At 39.4% G+C, this 16,125-nt stretch overlaps 1 protein-coding gene across 2 annotated transcripts in view; it reads left to right on the forward strand.

Annotated features, from left to right (window-relative positions):
- The window catches only part of ahi1 (Abelson helper integration site 1), a 182,793-nt gene that overhangs the window by 97,415 nt on the left and 69,253 nt on the right, over nt 1–16,125 (forward strand). For both annotated transcript variants that reach the window (XM_073056315.1, XM_073056316.1), the window contains one exon: nt 3,875–3,986. In XM_073056315.1, coding sequence (XP_072912416.1) covers nt 3,875–3,986 — 112 coding nt within the window. The remainder of the gene's footprint in view (nt 1–3,874; nt 3,987–16,125) is intronic.

Raw genomic sequence — 16,125 nt, forward strand, 5'->3', positions numbered from 1 at the left:
GTTTAAAGCCTCCTGAACAGCAGTAGCAAACGCTCCCCCTGGGACATTGGTTCCAGTCCAGCCCAGGTGCAGACCGTCCTGTTTATACCGGTCCCACCTTGCCCAGAACTGGTTCCAATGCCCCAGAAATTTGAATCCCTCCCCCTTGCACCATTTTTCAAGCCACGTATTCATCTGAAATATCCTCCTATTTCTACTCTGACTAGCACGTGGCACTGGTAGAAATCCAGAGATTATTACCTTTGTGGTCCTACTTTTTAGTTTATCTCCTAACTCCCTAAATTCACCTTGTTGGACCTCATCCTGTTTTTTACCTATATCGTTGGTACCTATGTACACCACGACCACTGGCTGTTCACCCTCCCATTCCAGAATGTCCTGCAGCCGCTCAGAGACATCCTTGACCTTTGGCAACATACCATCCTGGAGTCTCGTTTGCGGCCGCAGAAACGCCTATCTATTCCCCTTACAAACGAATCCCCTATCACTATAGCTCTCTCGCTCCTTTTCCTTCCCTCCTGTGCCGCAGAGCCACCCATGGTGCAATGAACTCGGCTGCTGCTGCCTTCCCCTGATAAGACATCTCCCCCAACAGTATCCAAAACAGTATGTCTGTTTAGGAGGGAGATGACCTCAGGGGACTCCTGCACTACCTGCCTACCACTATGCTGTCTAGTGGCCACCCCTTCCCTTTCTGCCTATGAAGCCTTTACCTGCGGTGTGGCCAACTCACTGAATGTGCTATTCACAACTTTCTCAGCATCGCGGATGCTCCAGTATGAATCCAATTGCAGCTCCAGACGCTCAATGTGGTCTGCCAGAAGCTGCAGTTGGACACACTTCCTGCACACATAGTCGTCAGGGACACTGGAAGTATCCCTGATTTCCCACATGGTGCAGGATGAACAAATCATGGGGCCGATCTCAGCTGCCATGACCTGCCGAATACTTGCCTCAACTTTTGAAACTTTCTCCTTTGAAAGGAACTTACCCGGCCTTACCTCACTTGGAGTGAAGCTCGTCCTCAGCCTCTCGAGTCAAAGCCTCAAATCTCCACTCCTTCACTGGCCGCTTTCCACAGCGTTGGGAATGGGGATAGGAATTAAGTGCTTGGTCACCATGAAATTCTGCTTTTGGCGGATGGAACAGAGTTGCTTGACAAAGCGGTCCATCAGTTTATGACAGGTCTCACCAATGTAGAGGAGGCTGCATTGGGAGCACCAGATACAATAGACGACCCCAGCAGATTCACAGGTGAAGTGAAGTCCTAGAAGGACTGCTTGAAGCCACTCTTTAACCTGCTGAATTCCTCCAGCATTTTGTTTGATGTTCCAGATTCCAACATCTGCGGTCTCTTATATCTCCACTGAACTGTTAACTGTTTCTGTTGCCAAAGATGTTACCTCACTTGCTGAGGCCTTCCAGTGGTGGCTGATTTTATTTCAGATTTCCATCCGATTTCTAATTAGAGATTGAACCCATGAACACAACATTTCCACTTTTTTTTATTCCTGTTTTGCACTACTTATTTTAACTATTTAATGGATATTTATATGCTTACTGTAATTCAGTTATTTTTCTGTGTTTACAAGGCAGCAGAAAGGAAATTATAGACCAGTTAGCCTGACCTCAGTAGTTGGAAGGATGTTAGAGTCATTTGTTAAGGATGAGGTGATGGAGTACTTGGTGACGCAGGACAAGACAGTACAATGTCAGCATGGTTTCCTTCAGGGAAAATCCTGCCCGATGAACCTGTTGGAATTCATTGAGGAGATTACAAGTAAGATCGATAAAGCGGATGCAATGGATGTTGTATATTTGGACTTTCAGAAGGTCTTTGACAAGGTGCCACACATGAGGCTGCTTACCAAGTTAAGAGCCCATGATATTACAGGAAAGTTACAAATGTGGTTAGAGCATAGGCTGATTGGTAGGAGGCAGTGAATGGGAATGAAAGCATCCTTTTCTGGTTGGCTGCCAGTGATTTGTGGTGTTCCACAGGGGTCGGTGTTGAGACTACTTCTTTTTATGCTGTATATAAATGATTAAGATAATGGAATAGATGGCTTTGTTGCCAAGTTTGCAAATGATATGAAAATTGGTGGAGGGGCGGGTAGTGTTGAGGAAACAGGTAGGATGTGGAAGGACTTAGACTGGTTCAGAGAATGGGCAAGTAAGTGGCAAATGAAATACAATGTTGGAAAATGCATGGTCATGCACTTTGGTAGTAGACATAAATGTATGGACTGTTTTCTAAATGGGGAGAAAATCCAAAAATCTGAGATGGAAAGGGATTTGGGAGTCCTTGTGCACAACTCACTGAAGCTTAACTTGCAGGTTGAGTCAGTGGTGAGGAAGGCAAATGCTATGTTAGCATTCTTTTCAGGAGGTCTGGAATACAAGAGCAAGGATGTGATGCTGAGGCTTTAAAAGGCACTGGAAAGGCCTCACCTTGAGTATTATGAACAGTTTTGGGCCCCTCACCTTAGAAAAGACGTGTTGGCATGGGAGAGGGTCCAGAGGAGATTCACAATGATGATTCTAAGAATGAAAGGGTTATCATCCAAGGAATGTTTGATGGCTCTGGGTCAGTACTTGCTGGAATTCAGAAGGATGAGGGGGGATCTCATTGAAACCTTTCGAATGTTGAAAGGCCTAGACAGAATAGATGTGGAAAGGATGTTTCCCATGGTGGTAGACTCTAGGACAAGAGGGCACAGCCTCAGGTTAGAGGGGCACCCTTTCAGAACAGAGATGCAGAGAAATTCCTTTAGCCAAAGGGTTGTGAATTTGTAGAATTTATTGCCACATGCAGCTGTGGAGGCCAGGTCGTTGGGTGTATTTAAGGCAGAAGTTGATAGGTTCTTGTTTGGACATGGCATCAAAGGTTATGGGGAGAAAGCCGGGAACTAGGGTTGAGGAGGAGAGGGGAAAAAAAGGATCAGCCATGATTGAATGGAGGAGCAGACTCGATGGGCCAGAAGGCCTAATTCTGCTCCTGTGTCTTATGGTATTGTGGTCTAAGGCCGAAATGAAGGTGAGGGAGGAGGTGAATGGACAGATGTAGCATTTCTGTCATTTGCAGGGTTAAGTCCCAAGAGGGAGATTCGTGGGGAGGGATGAATGAACAATGGAATTTCAGAGGGAGTGATCCTTGCAGAAAGTGGACATTGGGGGTTGGGAAGTAAAGATGTCTTTGCTGATAGGATCCTATTGAAGAAGACAGATATTATGAAGAATCATTGGGGGGGGGGTAGGTGAGGACTAGAGGAATTCTATCCTTGTTAAGGTAGCGGGAAGATGTGAGCGCGGATGTTCAGGAAATGGAGGAGATGCAGGTGAGGGCAGCATCAGTGGTGGGGGAAGGGAATCCGGTTCTTTCAAGAAGGCAGACATCTCTGATGACCTGGAAAGGAAAGCCTCATCCTGAAAAGAGATGTGGCAGAGACGAAGAAACTGAGAAAAGGGAATGGCATTTTTATTGGAGACAAAAGAAAAAGAAAAAAAAATCAATGAAGTAAAATTCTGTATGATTCTTCAGCAAAATTTAGATTTCAAATTTTTTGGAGCTGTACCTCTTATTAATACGTTATAGTGATATCCGATGAAAAGATGAAGTTGTATTTGTAATTCTGCTGTTTGTACAACGAATTGCAATTTAAAACTTTTTGATCATATCAAGAGAGTTGTGCATTATTTATACTGCCGATGTTAAAAAAGAGTCATCTGATTTTACTTAATAGTGAATCCACAGATGTAATATGAATTAGTGCACTGCTTACTGGGCAGCGGTTTATCCACTAGAGATTACATTACGTCATTTAGTAACCCAGGAAATTGCACTTTGGTTTCTGATTTGCCTTTCCTTTTGCAGGCCAGGCCAAAACACACTCTTCCTGCACCATCATTGCTGTCACCACACTCTAAACTGAGGCTCCCAAATACTGTGGGTGCTCAGCTATTATCGCAGCCAACTTCACAGATTGGTAAGTATAAATTTAATTTAGTTACAGTTTCAGAACTTCACTTGAGACCTCTTATAAATTAAATGGGCTTTTGCTGAACAGTTATTGGTTCGATACTAATTCACATTCTTGATTCTTGTTATACCTAAAATAGAAAACATTCAAAGCATCACCTGAAAGCTTCCCTTCAGTAAATGCATGATTCTTTGCTCCTGAACATAGAATTAATTTTGAAGAAAGATGCCATTTGTCAGTAAAATATCAATGCAAGTTTCCTAAAGCAAAAATTATATTGGATGAAATGGGAAAACTGATATAGAAATAGTTTGTTCGGCCAATTAGTCGATATTGGAATTCATGCTCAATTTGTGCTTTCTCGTCTATAACTATCAGTATGTTCTTTTTCCGTATTTGTGTACTGAAAGTGACTATTCACAACCTATCCCAGTTGTACCAGTGTTGAATGCTATGTAGCTCACTTGTTTGTCCTTACCTCATTTAATGTTCCATGCTTTTCAAAAACTTCTTTCAATTCCCAGTTAAAGGATGTTATCATGTTGAATTCAAATCAAATTATTTGCTGCTTGGAATTGAGATGCCACAAAAATGCATACCTGAGTTTATGGAATGTACTTGCTACTAAGATATTTCTTTAAGGAAAAACTAATTAAACTGAATGTATTAAGCAAAGAAATAACAGCAAAAACTTTATGGTAATTGAATTTTGAAGTTGCTACTTAAATTAATTTGTAACCATGTATTAGTATAGTTTAATAATTATAGCATTTTTCAAGTAATTTTATCTCTATTTATCTGAAGTACTCCATACTGAACAACTAGGGATATAGATCCAGCATGCCAAAAGGGCTAAGCCCACGATGATGAAGGGTCTCGACTTGAAACGTCTACTGTTTATTCATTTCCATAGATGCCACCTGACCTGCTGAGTTCCTCTAACATTTTCTGTTCTCCTGACTGTGGATTCCAGTATCTGCAGGATCTCTTGTATTCTATTTCAGATTACTGTATATTGCCCTGGACAAACAGAACACTTCTTATTGGCTTTCTAAAAATTAAGAAAATTCCAAAACTATGGATTATTCTTCTAATCTTCCTAGGGTTTCAGTATTGGACAAGCAAAACCACCATTAATGGCAATAATATATTAGTGCTTAAAATATAATTTAATTACATGGACTAATTATGAATATATTGGTTAAAATGTTCTTACATTTTTGTAGGGTATAGAACACATTCTTGCTTCCAGTTTTCATGCAGAACATATTCTTTCATTAGTTTAGGACTGCTTTTATGAATAGCTTCAGCTATTTTCTTAATATGGTAAACTGTTTGTACTCACAATGGCTAAGTAAGTTATTTGTATATTGAGTCATTCATTATTTGGTTATTATGCTGTGGCATAAATTCATTGGTTTACATGGGAACGCACAAATTAAGAACAGGAGTAGACCACTCACCCTCATGTCTCCTTCATCAGTCAATAAGATCATGGCTGATCTGATTGTAACCTAAATTCTCTATTCCCACTGCTCCAGTATCCCTTCATTCCCTCAAATATATACCTCTACTTTAGAAATATTCAAATATTCCTCTGTTTTTGGGAAAAAATTAGTTAGTTGTCGGGGATCAATATCCCATCTCTAGTTCATTACTGCAGAGGTTCCTCAAGACCCAACCTTTTTTATTGGTTTCATCAATGACCTTTCTTCCATTATAAGGTAAGAAGTGGAGATGTCTGTGAACAATGCACAAGAACATTTGTGTGTGCCTTGGAGAACATACTGAGTTTTTCCAAACCGAAAGCTATGAACAGGAGATTTGCAATCTGCTGAGGGATAGATCTGAGACGTTGAAGACTAGTGATTTCAAATCCTACAAGAAGTCCAGGTACAACTTAACGAAGGCCATCATGGGAGTGAAAAGGCAATTCCATGTGAAATTTGAGACAGTCAAACGCACAACAGCTGTGATAGGTTTACACGCTATTGCTTCCTACAAGGCAAACCTTAACTATGCTTCACTCCTCAATGAGCTCAGTGCCTTTTATGCAAGCTTTGATGCTGCACCTGTGTGGATTAGACTGCATCCAGCGACTGTCTCCAAGGCCGATGTCAGAACATCCTTCAAGAGGGTGAACCGTCAGAAGGCGTCAGGCCCCAACGGTTACCTGGCCAGGTACTGAAACTTGTCCTAGCCAACTGGCTGGATGGTCATTGACTTCTTCAATCACTCACACCTGTATTTTGAGTACCTTAGCTGTTTCAAAAGGTCAGCAATCATACTGGTGCCCAAGAAGAGAGGGGGAGCTGCGTCAATGATTATCAACTTGGGATAATCTCATCTACTTTAATGAAATGCTTTGAGAAGTTGGCTATGGCTGAGCAAGGACCTGGATCCACTGCAGTTCACCTACAACTGCAGCAGGTCTACAGCAGATGCAATCTCACTGGCTTGCCAGAAGATCAAAACACACAGGAGCAAGATGAGGCTATTCAGCGCATTGAGTTTGTTCTGCCATTCCATCATGGCTGATTTATTATCCCTCTCAACCCCATTCTCCTGCCTTCTCCCTGTACCTTTGACACCTTTACTAATCAAGAACCTATGAACTTCCACTTTAAGTATGCTCAATGACTTGGCCTTCACAGCTGCCTGTGGCAAAGAATTTCACATCCACTCTATCTAGGCCTTTCAATATTCAATATGTTTCAGTAAGTTTGTCCTTCATTCTTCTAAATTCCAGTTAGTACTGGCCTAGAGCCATCAAGCACTCCTCGTGGTTAACTCTTGCGTTATCCGGATCATTTTCATAAACCGCCTATGGACCCTCTCTAATGCTAGCACATCCTTTCTTAGATAAGGGACCCAAAACTGCTCAACATATTCCAAGTGCAGTCTGAGCAATGCCTTCTAAAGCTTCAGCTCTTATAAAAACTCTGCTTTGAAGAACCTAGAAAAACAGCAAAATATAATGTATGTCAGGCTGTTGTTTACTAATTACTGCACAGTGTTCAACACCAATCATCCCTTCAGAACTAATAACCAACTTCTAAACCTGGCCGTCTGTAACTGGATCGGCAACTTCCTCAACAGGACACCACAGTCAGTAGAGATGGGTAATAACATCTCTTCCTCTCAGATAATCAAAACCAGTGCACCTCAAGGATGTGTGCTTAGCCCTCTGCACTACTCTCTACACATGACTTTGTAGGTAAGCACAGCTTACGACATCATCCTTAAATTTGCAGAGATGCCACATTCATGGTAAGATCTTAGATAGCAATGAAGAGATGTATAAGAGTGAGATAGATCGGCTAGTTGATCGGTGTCACAATGACAACCTTGTGTTCAACATTAACAAGACCAAGGGATTGATTGTGGATTTCAGGAAAGGGAAGTCAGGAGAACACGCACCAATTGAGGAGTCAGTAGTGGAAGGCTGAGCAGTTTCAAGTTTTTAGCTGTCAGCATCTCAGAGGATCTAATCCAGGCCCAACACATTGATGCAATTAAGAAGGACTGCTACCAGCTCTACTTCATAAGGAGTATTTCATCTGAGGAAATTTGTTGTGTTTCCCCAAAGACTGTTGCAAACTTCAATAGGCGTACAGTGGAGAACATTCTGACTGGTTGAATCGCTGCCTGGTATGAAGGCTAAAATGCACAGGATTGAAAGAGACTGCAGTAGGTTGTGGACTCAGCCAGCTGTATCATGGGCATGGCCTTCCCCATCATTGAAGAAATCTACAAGAGGTCGAGTCTCATGAAGGGGGTTTCCATCATTAAGGATCCTCATCATCCAGGACATACCCTCTTCTCATTACTACCATCAGATTAGCCTGATGCATACTCAAAAGATTCATAAACAGCTTTTTCCCTTCCACCACCCGGTTTCTGAACAATCCATGAACCCATAAACATTACTTCGTTATTCCTTTTTCCCCCACTATTTATTTATTTTATAACTTGTGATAATTTTTAAACTCTACTGTATTGCTGCCACATAACAACAAATTTCACCTCATATAAAAATGGTGATAATAAACCTGATTCGGATTCTGTTCAATTCCATTTGTAACTTTTCATCAAATGAAGCAATCCATGCTGAAAAGACCAACAAACATCAAGGCCAGGACTGATAAGAGGCATGTAACAATCATATCACAAAAGAGCCAGGTAATGATCATTTCTAAGAACAAAGTCTAACCATATACCTTTAGAGGTTTAATGGCATTATCATTGCCAAAAATCCCCTACTTTTAATATTCTGGTCAACGTTGACTAAAAATTCATCTGGACTAGCCACGTAAAATATAGTAGCTACATGTGCAGGGCAGAGACTGGGCATGATGCAGTGATTCATTAAGCCCCCAGGATCTCAAGGCTGTTCTACCATCTGTCTATAATCACAATGGTGTGCTTCTCCATTTGCCTCTGAACATATCACTAACAATTCTCAAGATGATTGACATCAGCATTTTGTTTGTATGAACCATCCATTGACTGCAATGTGTTCCAGCTACTACTACAGTATCTCCAAAACCTGTGTCTTCATCTTCCGTGATCGTAGACATGCTTGGGACATCATGTTCCTCTCCAAGTCGTAGGCTATCTTAACGTGGATTATATTGCCAATCCTTAATATTAGCTACATATTGAATTCTGAACTGTCTACCCAACAACATTTTGGGAATACTTAAACCAGAAGCACTTCAGTGGTTCAAAAAAGCAGATCACCACCACCACCATCTCAAGTGCAGTTAGACATGAATTATTGATATTGCCCATGCTAGTGTCCTGCATGTCCAAAAAATGAGTTGTACTATCCTATACTGCCTATAAAGCTGAAGTGCAAACTTAATGAAGTTATCTTCATTTATGACGAGAATTGTTAAAAGTTAATAATTGATATAGTAGATACTTTAGCTGCTGAGAAAACAGATTTATAGCTAATTATATATTCTGAATCTTAATATTCAAATCTCCTTCAAGCCAGTATCACCTTGAATAACTGGTACCCATAAATCATATTCAAAACCTGTTTGCAATTTACTTATTTTGATTTGCAGTTCAATGTCAAAGAATCCCTAAGTTAAACAGAACTGATGAAATCTGAAAAAATTTAAGCCGCCATCTTAAAATGAAAGTTGAGTAAATATTTTGGATGTGCCTTTCTCATCAGTACACTTATCACGGAATCATATTTTAGTATTTTCTGAAACTAATTATTTCTTAATTCATGCTATTAGTATGTTTATTGTTTATCTTTAAATGAACATGAATTGCATTCAGCATGAGAATATTTTGGTTCTTGGATCAGAAATCATCATGTGTTTTCCTTTTTTTTTGCTTTTTTAACTTTTCTTAGCATACATTATTGTTCCCAAATTAGTTTATTCTCTTAAATGAAATCACTCAGCAAGACAAACACCATCTATGGTAAGAGAAACAGAGCGAATGTTTCAGCTTAGAGACCCTTCATCCATTCATTTCAGATCTCCAGCATTTTCATTTTTTAAGCTTGGGTTATATTGATTTTTTGTAGCTTTTAATTTGTTTCTCCTGGAAATAGAGTTGATGCCATGAGACTGTATGAGCTCCATAGCACAAATCTGTTCCATGAAATGGAAATTACCACATAGGTGAGCAAAAGAATTCTTCTGAAGTTAGAGGTGAGATATTTTATTTTGTCAGAGGCCATTTGTTCTGTGTGTAACTGCAGTAGTGGTTGATGCTGATATTGGGGAATTAGAAAGAATAGGATATCTGTCAACTTGTTGAGCAGAATTAACTTTTTCAGGCTAATACTAATTAGTATAAGGCAGATTAAATGGTTTCAGCAAGAGCTAGATGGGCCAAGGGCCTGTTTCTATGCTGTACTTTTCATTGACTCTAATCTGTTAGCTCCAGAACTTGTCAAGGTCAGACCTTTTAATTTTCTATGCTACTTCATGCTGCACACTATGTATTGAGCATGTTCTCAATGGAGAACAGAGTCAGCTTCTTCACTGTCCATGTAGAGCTACGTCATTACAGTCTATAATTGCGAAGAGAAATCCCAGTTGCTTATACAGTGATGTTGAGGAACGTACTGCAAAGTCTCTGTAATACTGTGATAAATGTCACATTTTCTTAATTTGCACTTACGGTTTTACTTGAAACTACTGTGCCTTGTAAAAGTGTTCAGCCCCCAACCCTTTATTCAGATAAATGAGTATTACAGCCAGGGATTTTGATCAATTTAAATGGGAATTTTTATTTGTGAATTACATGCTCCTTTTATCACAGTAGAGTTCCAAAAGCAGGAAAAACTAGAAATTCAAAAACTGAATTATCAGCAGCTCAGAAGTGTTCATCCCCCTTTGCTCAGTACTTAGTTGAACCACCTCTCACAGCTAGTATGGCCAGTAGTCTTTTTGGATAAGTCTCTTATTAGCTTTGCATAATGTGATGGAGCAAGTTTTGCACATTCTTCCTTGCAAATTTACTCAAACTGTGCCAGGTTAATGTAGGGTAGTGGTGAACTGCAATTTTGAGGTCTTGCCAGAGTTGTTTGATCGGATTAAGGTCAGGACTCTGACTGGGCCACTCAAGGACATCAGTTTTCTTCATTTGAAGCCACTCCATCGTTGCTCTGACAGTGTGCTGAAAGAAGAACTTCCTACACAGTTCAAACTTTCTTGCAAAGGCTAGCAGGTTTTTATCCAGGATCTCTCTGTATTTAGCAGCATTCATCTTCCCGTCAATCCTGATCAGATTTCCGGGCCCTACACTGAAATGCATCCCCACAGCATGGTGCTATCTCCACCATACCTTACAGTAGGGATAAGACCAGAAGGCCGTAACATAGAGGAGCAGAAATAGGCCAGTTGGCCCATCGAGTCTGCTCTGCCATTTCTTCATGGCTGATTTATTCCCCCCTCAGCCCCAAACTCCTGCCTTCCCCCAGTATCCCTTCTTGCTTTAACCAATCAAGAATCTTATCAGCCTCTGTCTTAAATATCCATAAAGGCTTGGCCTCCACAGCAACAAATTCCGCAGATTCACCACTCTCTGGCTAATGAAATTCCTATTTATCTCCATTCTAAAAAGATGCTCTTCTATTCTAAGACTGTGTCCTTTGGTCCTAGACCCTCCAACCATAGGAAACATCCTCTCCTATGAAGGGATGGGTTATTAAATTTATAGTTAGTGTTGAGGTCAAAACGATCCGCTTTAGACTCAACTGACCACAAGAACACCTTCCACATCTTTACAGTATATTCTAAGTGATGCTTTGCAAAGTTTTTTTGTGCAAGGATATGCTTTTTTTTAGGCAGGGCTTTGTCCTGCCACCCTTTCATAAATACCATTTTTGTGCAAGTACTTAGAAATTGTGGAGCCATGAACTTCATCTCCATTTGCAGCCACTGACTTTTGCAGCTCATGTTGGTATTACAGTGCCATTCTTCTCTGGCAACTGAGTTTAGAGAGGTGGACTGATGTAGGCAGTGTGCTTGTGGTTTCACATGTTTTCCACGTTTTCACGATGGACTGCACTGAGCTCCAAGGCTGGTACCCTTCCCCAGATTTGTGCTTCTCTATTATCATTTCCCTGACTTGTCTTGCATGCTCTTTTGTTTTCATTTTGGTCTGGTCTGTTGAAAATCTATGTACTGTTGGACCTTACAAAGAAAGGGGATATTTATTCAAGGGGTATTTACTCCAGTTTTCTACATCACAGATTGAATGAATTGGTAAGGTAATATACAGTATTGCACCCAAAGAAAGCTAGTGTAGTAATTACAAAGGGGATAAATACTTTGTTAATTTCAAATAAACTGTTGACATGTTTTGTAGATTAGCTAAAACATCCTACCTCATTATATTTTAATTTTAGAACGTGAGACAGAAAAATGTGAAAATAGTTGGGGGGGGCTTAATACATTTTCAAGGCACTGTACTTACAGAACGTAATAACAGTAATCAAGGTTGTAACGAAAAGCATTATAGGTACGGTGCACAACTACAGAAACTTTCAAACCAGGTGCTTACTGATCTTCCTAATGTTTTTCTTCTGATTTCATGTTTCCTCTGACTCAAAAAAGTTAACGTGCTAAAATCAAAAGTTTTTCAGGAAGAGGCAAAAATCTAGTATATGTAGTGAAATCACAAATCAATAAAAATGTTACTGAAGCTTAATAAAGTAAATACCCCCACATGGGCATTTTGTATCACATTATGATGAAGTATAGATTACTGTCTATTTTAGAACCAGCAATTTATCCAGTAATTAAAACACAAATTTTGGAATCAGTCAGTAAATCAGACAGCATCAGTGAAAAAAGAAGCTAAGTTAATGTTTCAGTTTGAAGACTGTCTAAATAAAAAAAATAATAATTTTTTAAATATCTTTAAAAACAAGAGGAAAGTACCTGATTATTTTCTTTTAAAAAGGGGAATAATTGAAGGTGCATCACTTTATAACGCCATCAGCCCAATTCAGTTCCTGCCACTGTCTGTAAGGAGTTTATAATTCTCCCCATGATGGTGTGGGATTCCTCCAGGTACCCTAGTTAATTAGTCACATGGGTGTAATTGTGCTGGAAAGGCTTCTCACTGTGCTGTATTTCTAAATAAAAACACAATAAGTAGAACTGGGACTAAGAAAATATAGATTTCACTTGTAAAAAAAAAAAAAAAAAATGGGAGAATGGATAGATAGGATAGTAGTAATATCTGTGATAGGATTTGGCCTGGATTGATATTAAAGAGTTTCTATAATCATCTTGCACTAACCAGTTGCAGCTCACCCTGTTACAGGTATTCCTGTTGGCCTATCTGCCCTTCCCAAATCTTCCCTGCACATTAAACCAACTTATTTCTATCTTTATCCCAATTATGAAGAATGATCTTTGACTTGAAATGATAATACTTTATTAGTATTTCACGTCAAAGACATTTGTGGAAACTTCTCTTTCCACAGATGTTGCCTGATCTTATAAATGCTTCAAGCCTTTTCTAGATTTCTTTCAGGTTCCAGCATCCAAATCGTTTTGATTTCTAAATGCTTTCTGATTTTTCTTGATGTTACACCTCAGTGATAATTTTATGCCCTGTATTTCACGTTCTAATTATTATTTTTAAATACCCTCCCCATACACACATTCTATATTCCTGTAGAGCCTCTGTTGTTTTTATACTTACACTTGCCATTAACATCCTTGGCTTACTTCTACCCTTAACATCCAAGACTCCTTGGGATTGTCGACCTTTCACTTTGATGGAAATATGTTGACTCAAATGACTCTCACCATTTAATTTTGAATGTCTCCCAAGTAAAATTTCCCCAAGTTACAGAAAGAAGCACTTGTTGGAACTGTGGGTTAAGCAATTAACTACCAAACAAATACATAGGAATGCTGTACCTTTGTAAAGGGGGTGACACCGGTATGTTAAAAAGTGAATGTTAACAGTGAAATTGAAGCACTGTAGATTTGTTGTTTTGAACTTAATAATACCTCATGAAAAATTAGAAAAAGCTAATCAATTCAATTTGCATCATTAAGCTGCATAGCTAGCTGGACAGTCACAGGTCTCCTAGTTATTAACCCGCACAATTGCATTTTATTTTAAACAGAGTTGGGAATTGTAGTGTTTTCCATAGGATGACAGGAACAGATATAATTGAAGCTTAAATACAAATAAAATTATCAATGCTTTATATTAATTAGATAAATTGACTCCTCCTATGGAAACCCCACACAAATTTGGTATCTGTAGTCTTAGTTTATCAAAACTAGATAGATAATTTTCAGTGAGCAAATCCAATTTTCAGTTTATGCAGTGTAATCAAAAGAATGACATTGCACAAAAAAATGCTTTCCTTTACTGCCCATATTTGAAAAGGTTATTACTTCATAATATCATTATGACTATGCTGTTGTAAAAATTGACTTGGCTATAAGTGAAAACAAGCTACTGAGACATGCAAAACTTGCCACATTATAGCGCATGATGGTGTTTCCCAGAACAAAGCCATGTGTACACTCAGTGACCACTTTATTAGGTAGACCTGTACATCTGCTCGTACATCCCAATGAATAAAAGCATGCAGATATTGTCAAAAGGTTCAATTGTTGTTCGGAACGAGCATCAGAATGGAGAGAAGTGTGATCTAAGTGACTTTGACCATGGAATGATAGCTGGTGACATATATGGTGGTTTGAGTATCTTAGAAACTGATTATCTCCTGGGATTTTCACACACAGCAGTCTCTTGAGTTTACAGAGAATGAAGTGAAAAACAAATAAAAAATCCAGTGAACAGTAGTTCTGTAGGCGAAAATGCCTTGTTAATGAGAGAGGTCAGAGGAAAATGGCCAGACGGGATTTGAGCTGACAGGAAGGTGACAGTAACAGAATAACAACCATAACATGTCAAACCTTGAAGTGGATGGACTACAACAGAAGACCATGAGCATAGACTCAGTGGCTATTTTATTAAGTATGGGAGGTACCTAATAATGTGACCACCGAGTCACACTTGCCAAGATCAGGCAAAAGGACAATTTATCAAGGTTCTCTCTTTCTTCCTTGAGGTTATGCCTCCTGCATTGGATTTCATCTATACCAGAGGTTGCCAATCTTTTTTATGCTATGGACCCCTACCATTAACTGAGGGGTCTGTAGATGCCGGGTTTGGGAACCCCTTATCTATACTAATGGTTAACCATTCATCTTCTACATACCATGAATCTGAAAAATTTAACTTTTATGCCCTTTATTGCATATGATGTAATACAGATTCTGCAATTGTCAAGAACAAAGTGAAGGTAAGATCTGAGGTTAACAGTAAATGAATAGATAACAAGGGTTGATCCTATTGGTATTGCAATTAGATGAGATTGCAATTTCAGTGGCAGCTGGTTAGAATAGGGTGGACCAGGAGGACTTTTATATCTCAGCACTGCTCTGGTTTATGGTGATGGGAAGTAGAATTAAAATGGGTGGCCGCTGGGAAAGCCTGCCTTTTGTGGCAAATGGAGCAAAGGTGCTCAACAAAGTGGTCCCGCAAGCACTGTTGGGTCTGACTGGGAGCACTCCAACAGTAGATACTCCAACAGACTTGCAAGTGACTTGACACTTCATCCCTCCACCTCATCCACCTCCCTTTCCCCTCACCTGGTTCCAACTATCACTTTACCAGCTTGTACTACTTCCCCTCCTCCCACCCTCTCATTCTAGCTTTTTTCCCCTTCATTCCCAGTCCTGCTGAAGGATCTCAGCCAGAAATGTCGACTGTAGAAGAAATTCTGCCTCATCCACATCTGGAATTCTCTACCCAGGATGAAGATTCTCATACCCTCTTACATTTCAGAATACAAATCCACCCTTGAAAGGAATGAGAGAATCTTTCTCATGCATATTTTATTTTATTGGATTGATCCCCTTGCATCTGATTTAAGAAATACCTAAAAAAAAAAAAGTTATTGTTGGCTGGTCCATAACTATTATTTTATATGTACCCTTTTCTAAATTTGTATTTTCGTGTTGTAGTCTTTTGCAAAAAAATTGGACAAATGTGTTTTGTAGTGAACCATGACATTGAACAGTTAACGTATGACACATTCTGCAAATGCAAAACGTGAGAGAAATCATTAAATTAAATTATTTATAATAATTTAGAAATACCAATTTAAAAAAATAAATAATTTTATTTAATAGCTGATAACACAAAATCAGTGGGTATTACAACATGATCTTCCAGAATCAAGAGACACACAAAACATGCTCAAGGATGTGGACAAGGTGGAAATGCAAAGAAATGGCAGATGGAGTTTAAACTGGATGTTGGGTGTTGCATTTTGAAAGGTCAAATTTATAAGGTAAGTATTCAGTAAATGGTAGGACCCTTTAGTAATGATGTATAGAGGGATCTTGGGGTACAAGTCCTGACAGTGACAGCATAAGTGGGAAAGAAGGCATACAGAATACTTGCCTTCTTTAGTCTGGTATTGAATATGTGTTGGGAAGTTATGTTGCAGCTGCATCAAGCATCTGCAATATTGTGTTCTCTTCTGGTCTGTTCATTACAGGAAGGATTTAGAGGCTTGCCAAGGGGTGCATAAGAGATTTGCCAGGATGTTGTGTGAATGAGG

This window comes from Hemitrygon akajei, chromosome 9 (assembly GCF_048418815.1).
Source record: "Hemitrygon akajei chromosome 9, sHemAka1.3, whole genome shotgun sequence".
In the NCBI taxonomy this organism is placed as follows: domain Eukaryota; kingdom Metazoa; phylum Chordata; class Chondrichthyes; order Myliobatiformes; family Dasyatidae; genus Hemitrygon; species Hemitrygon akajei.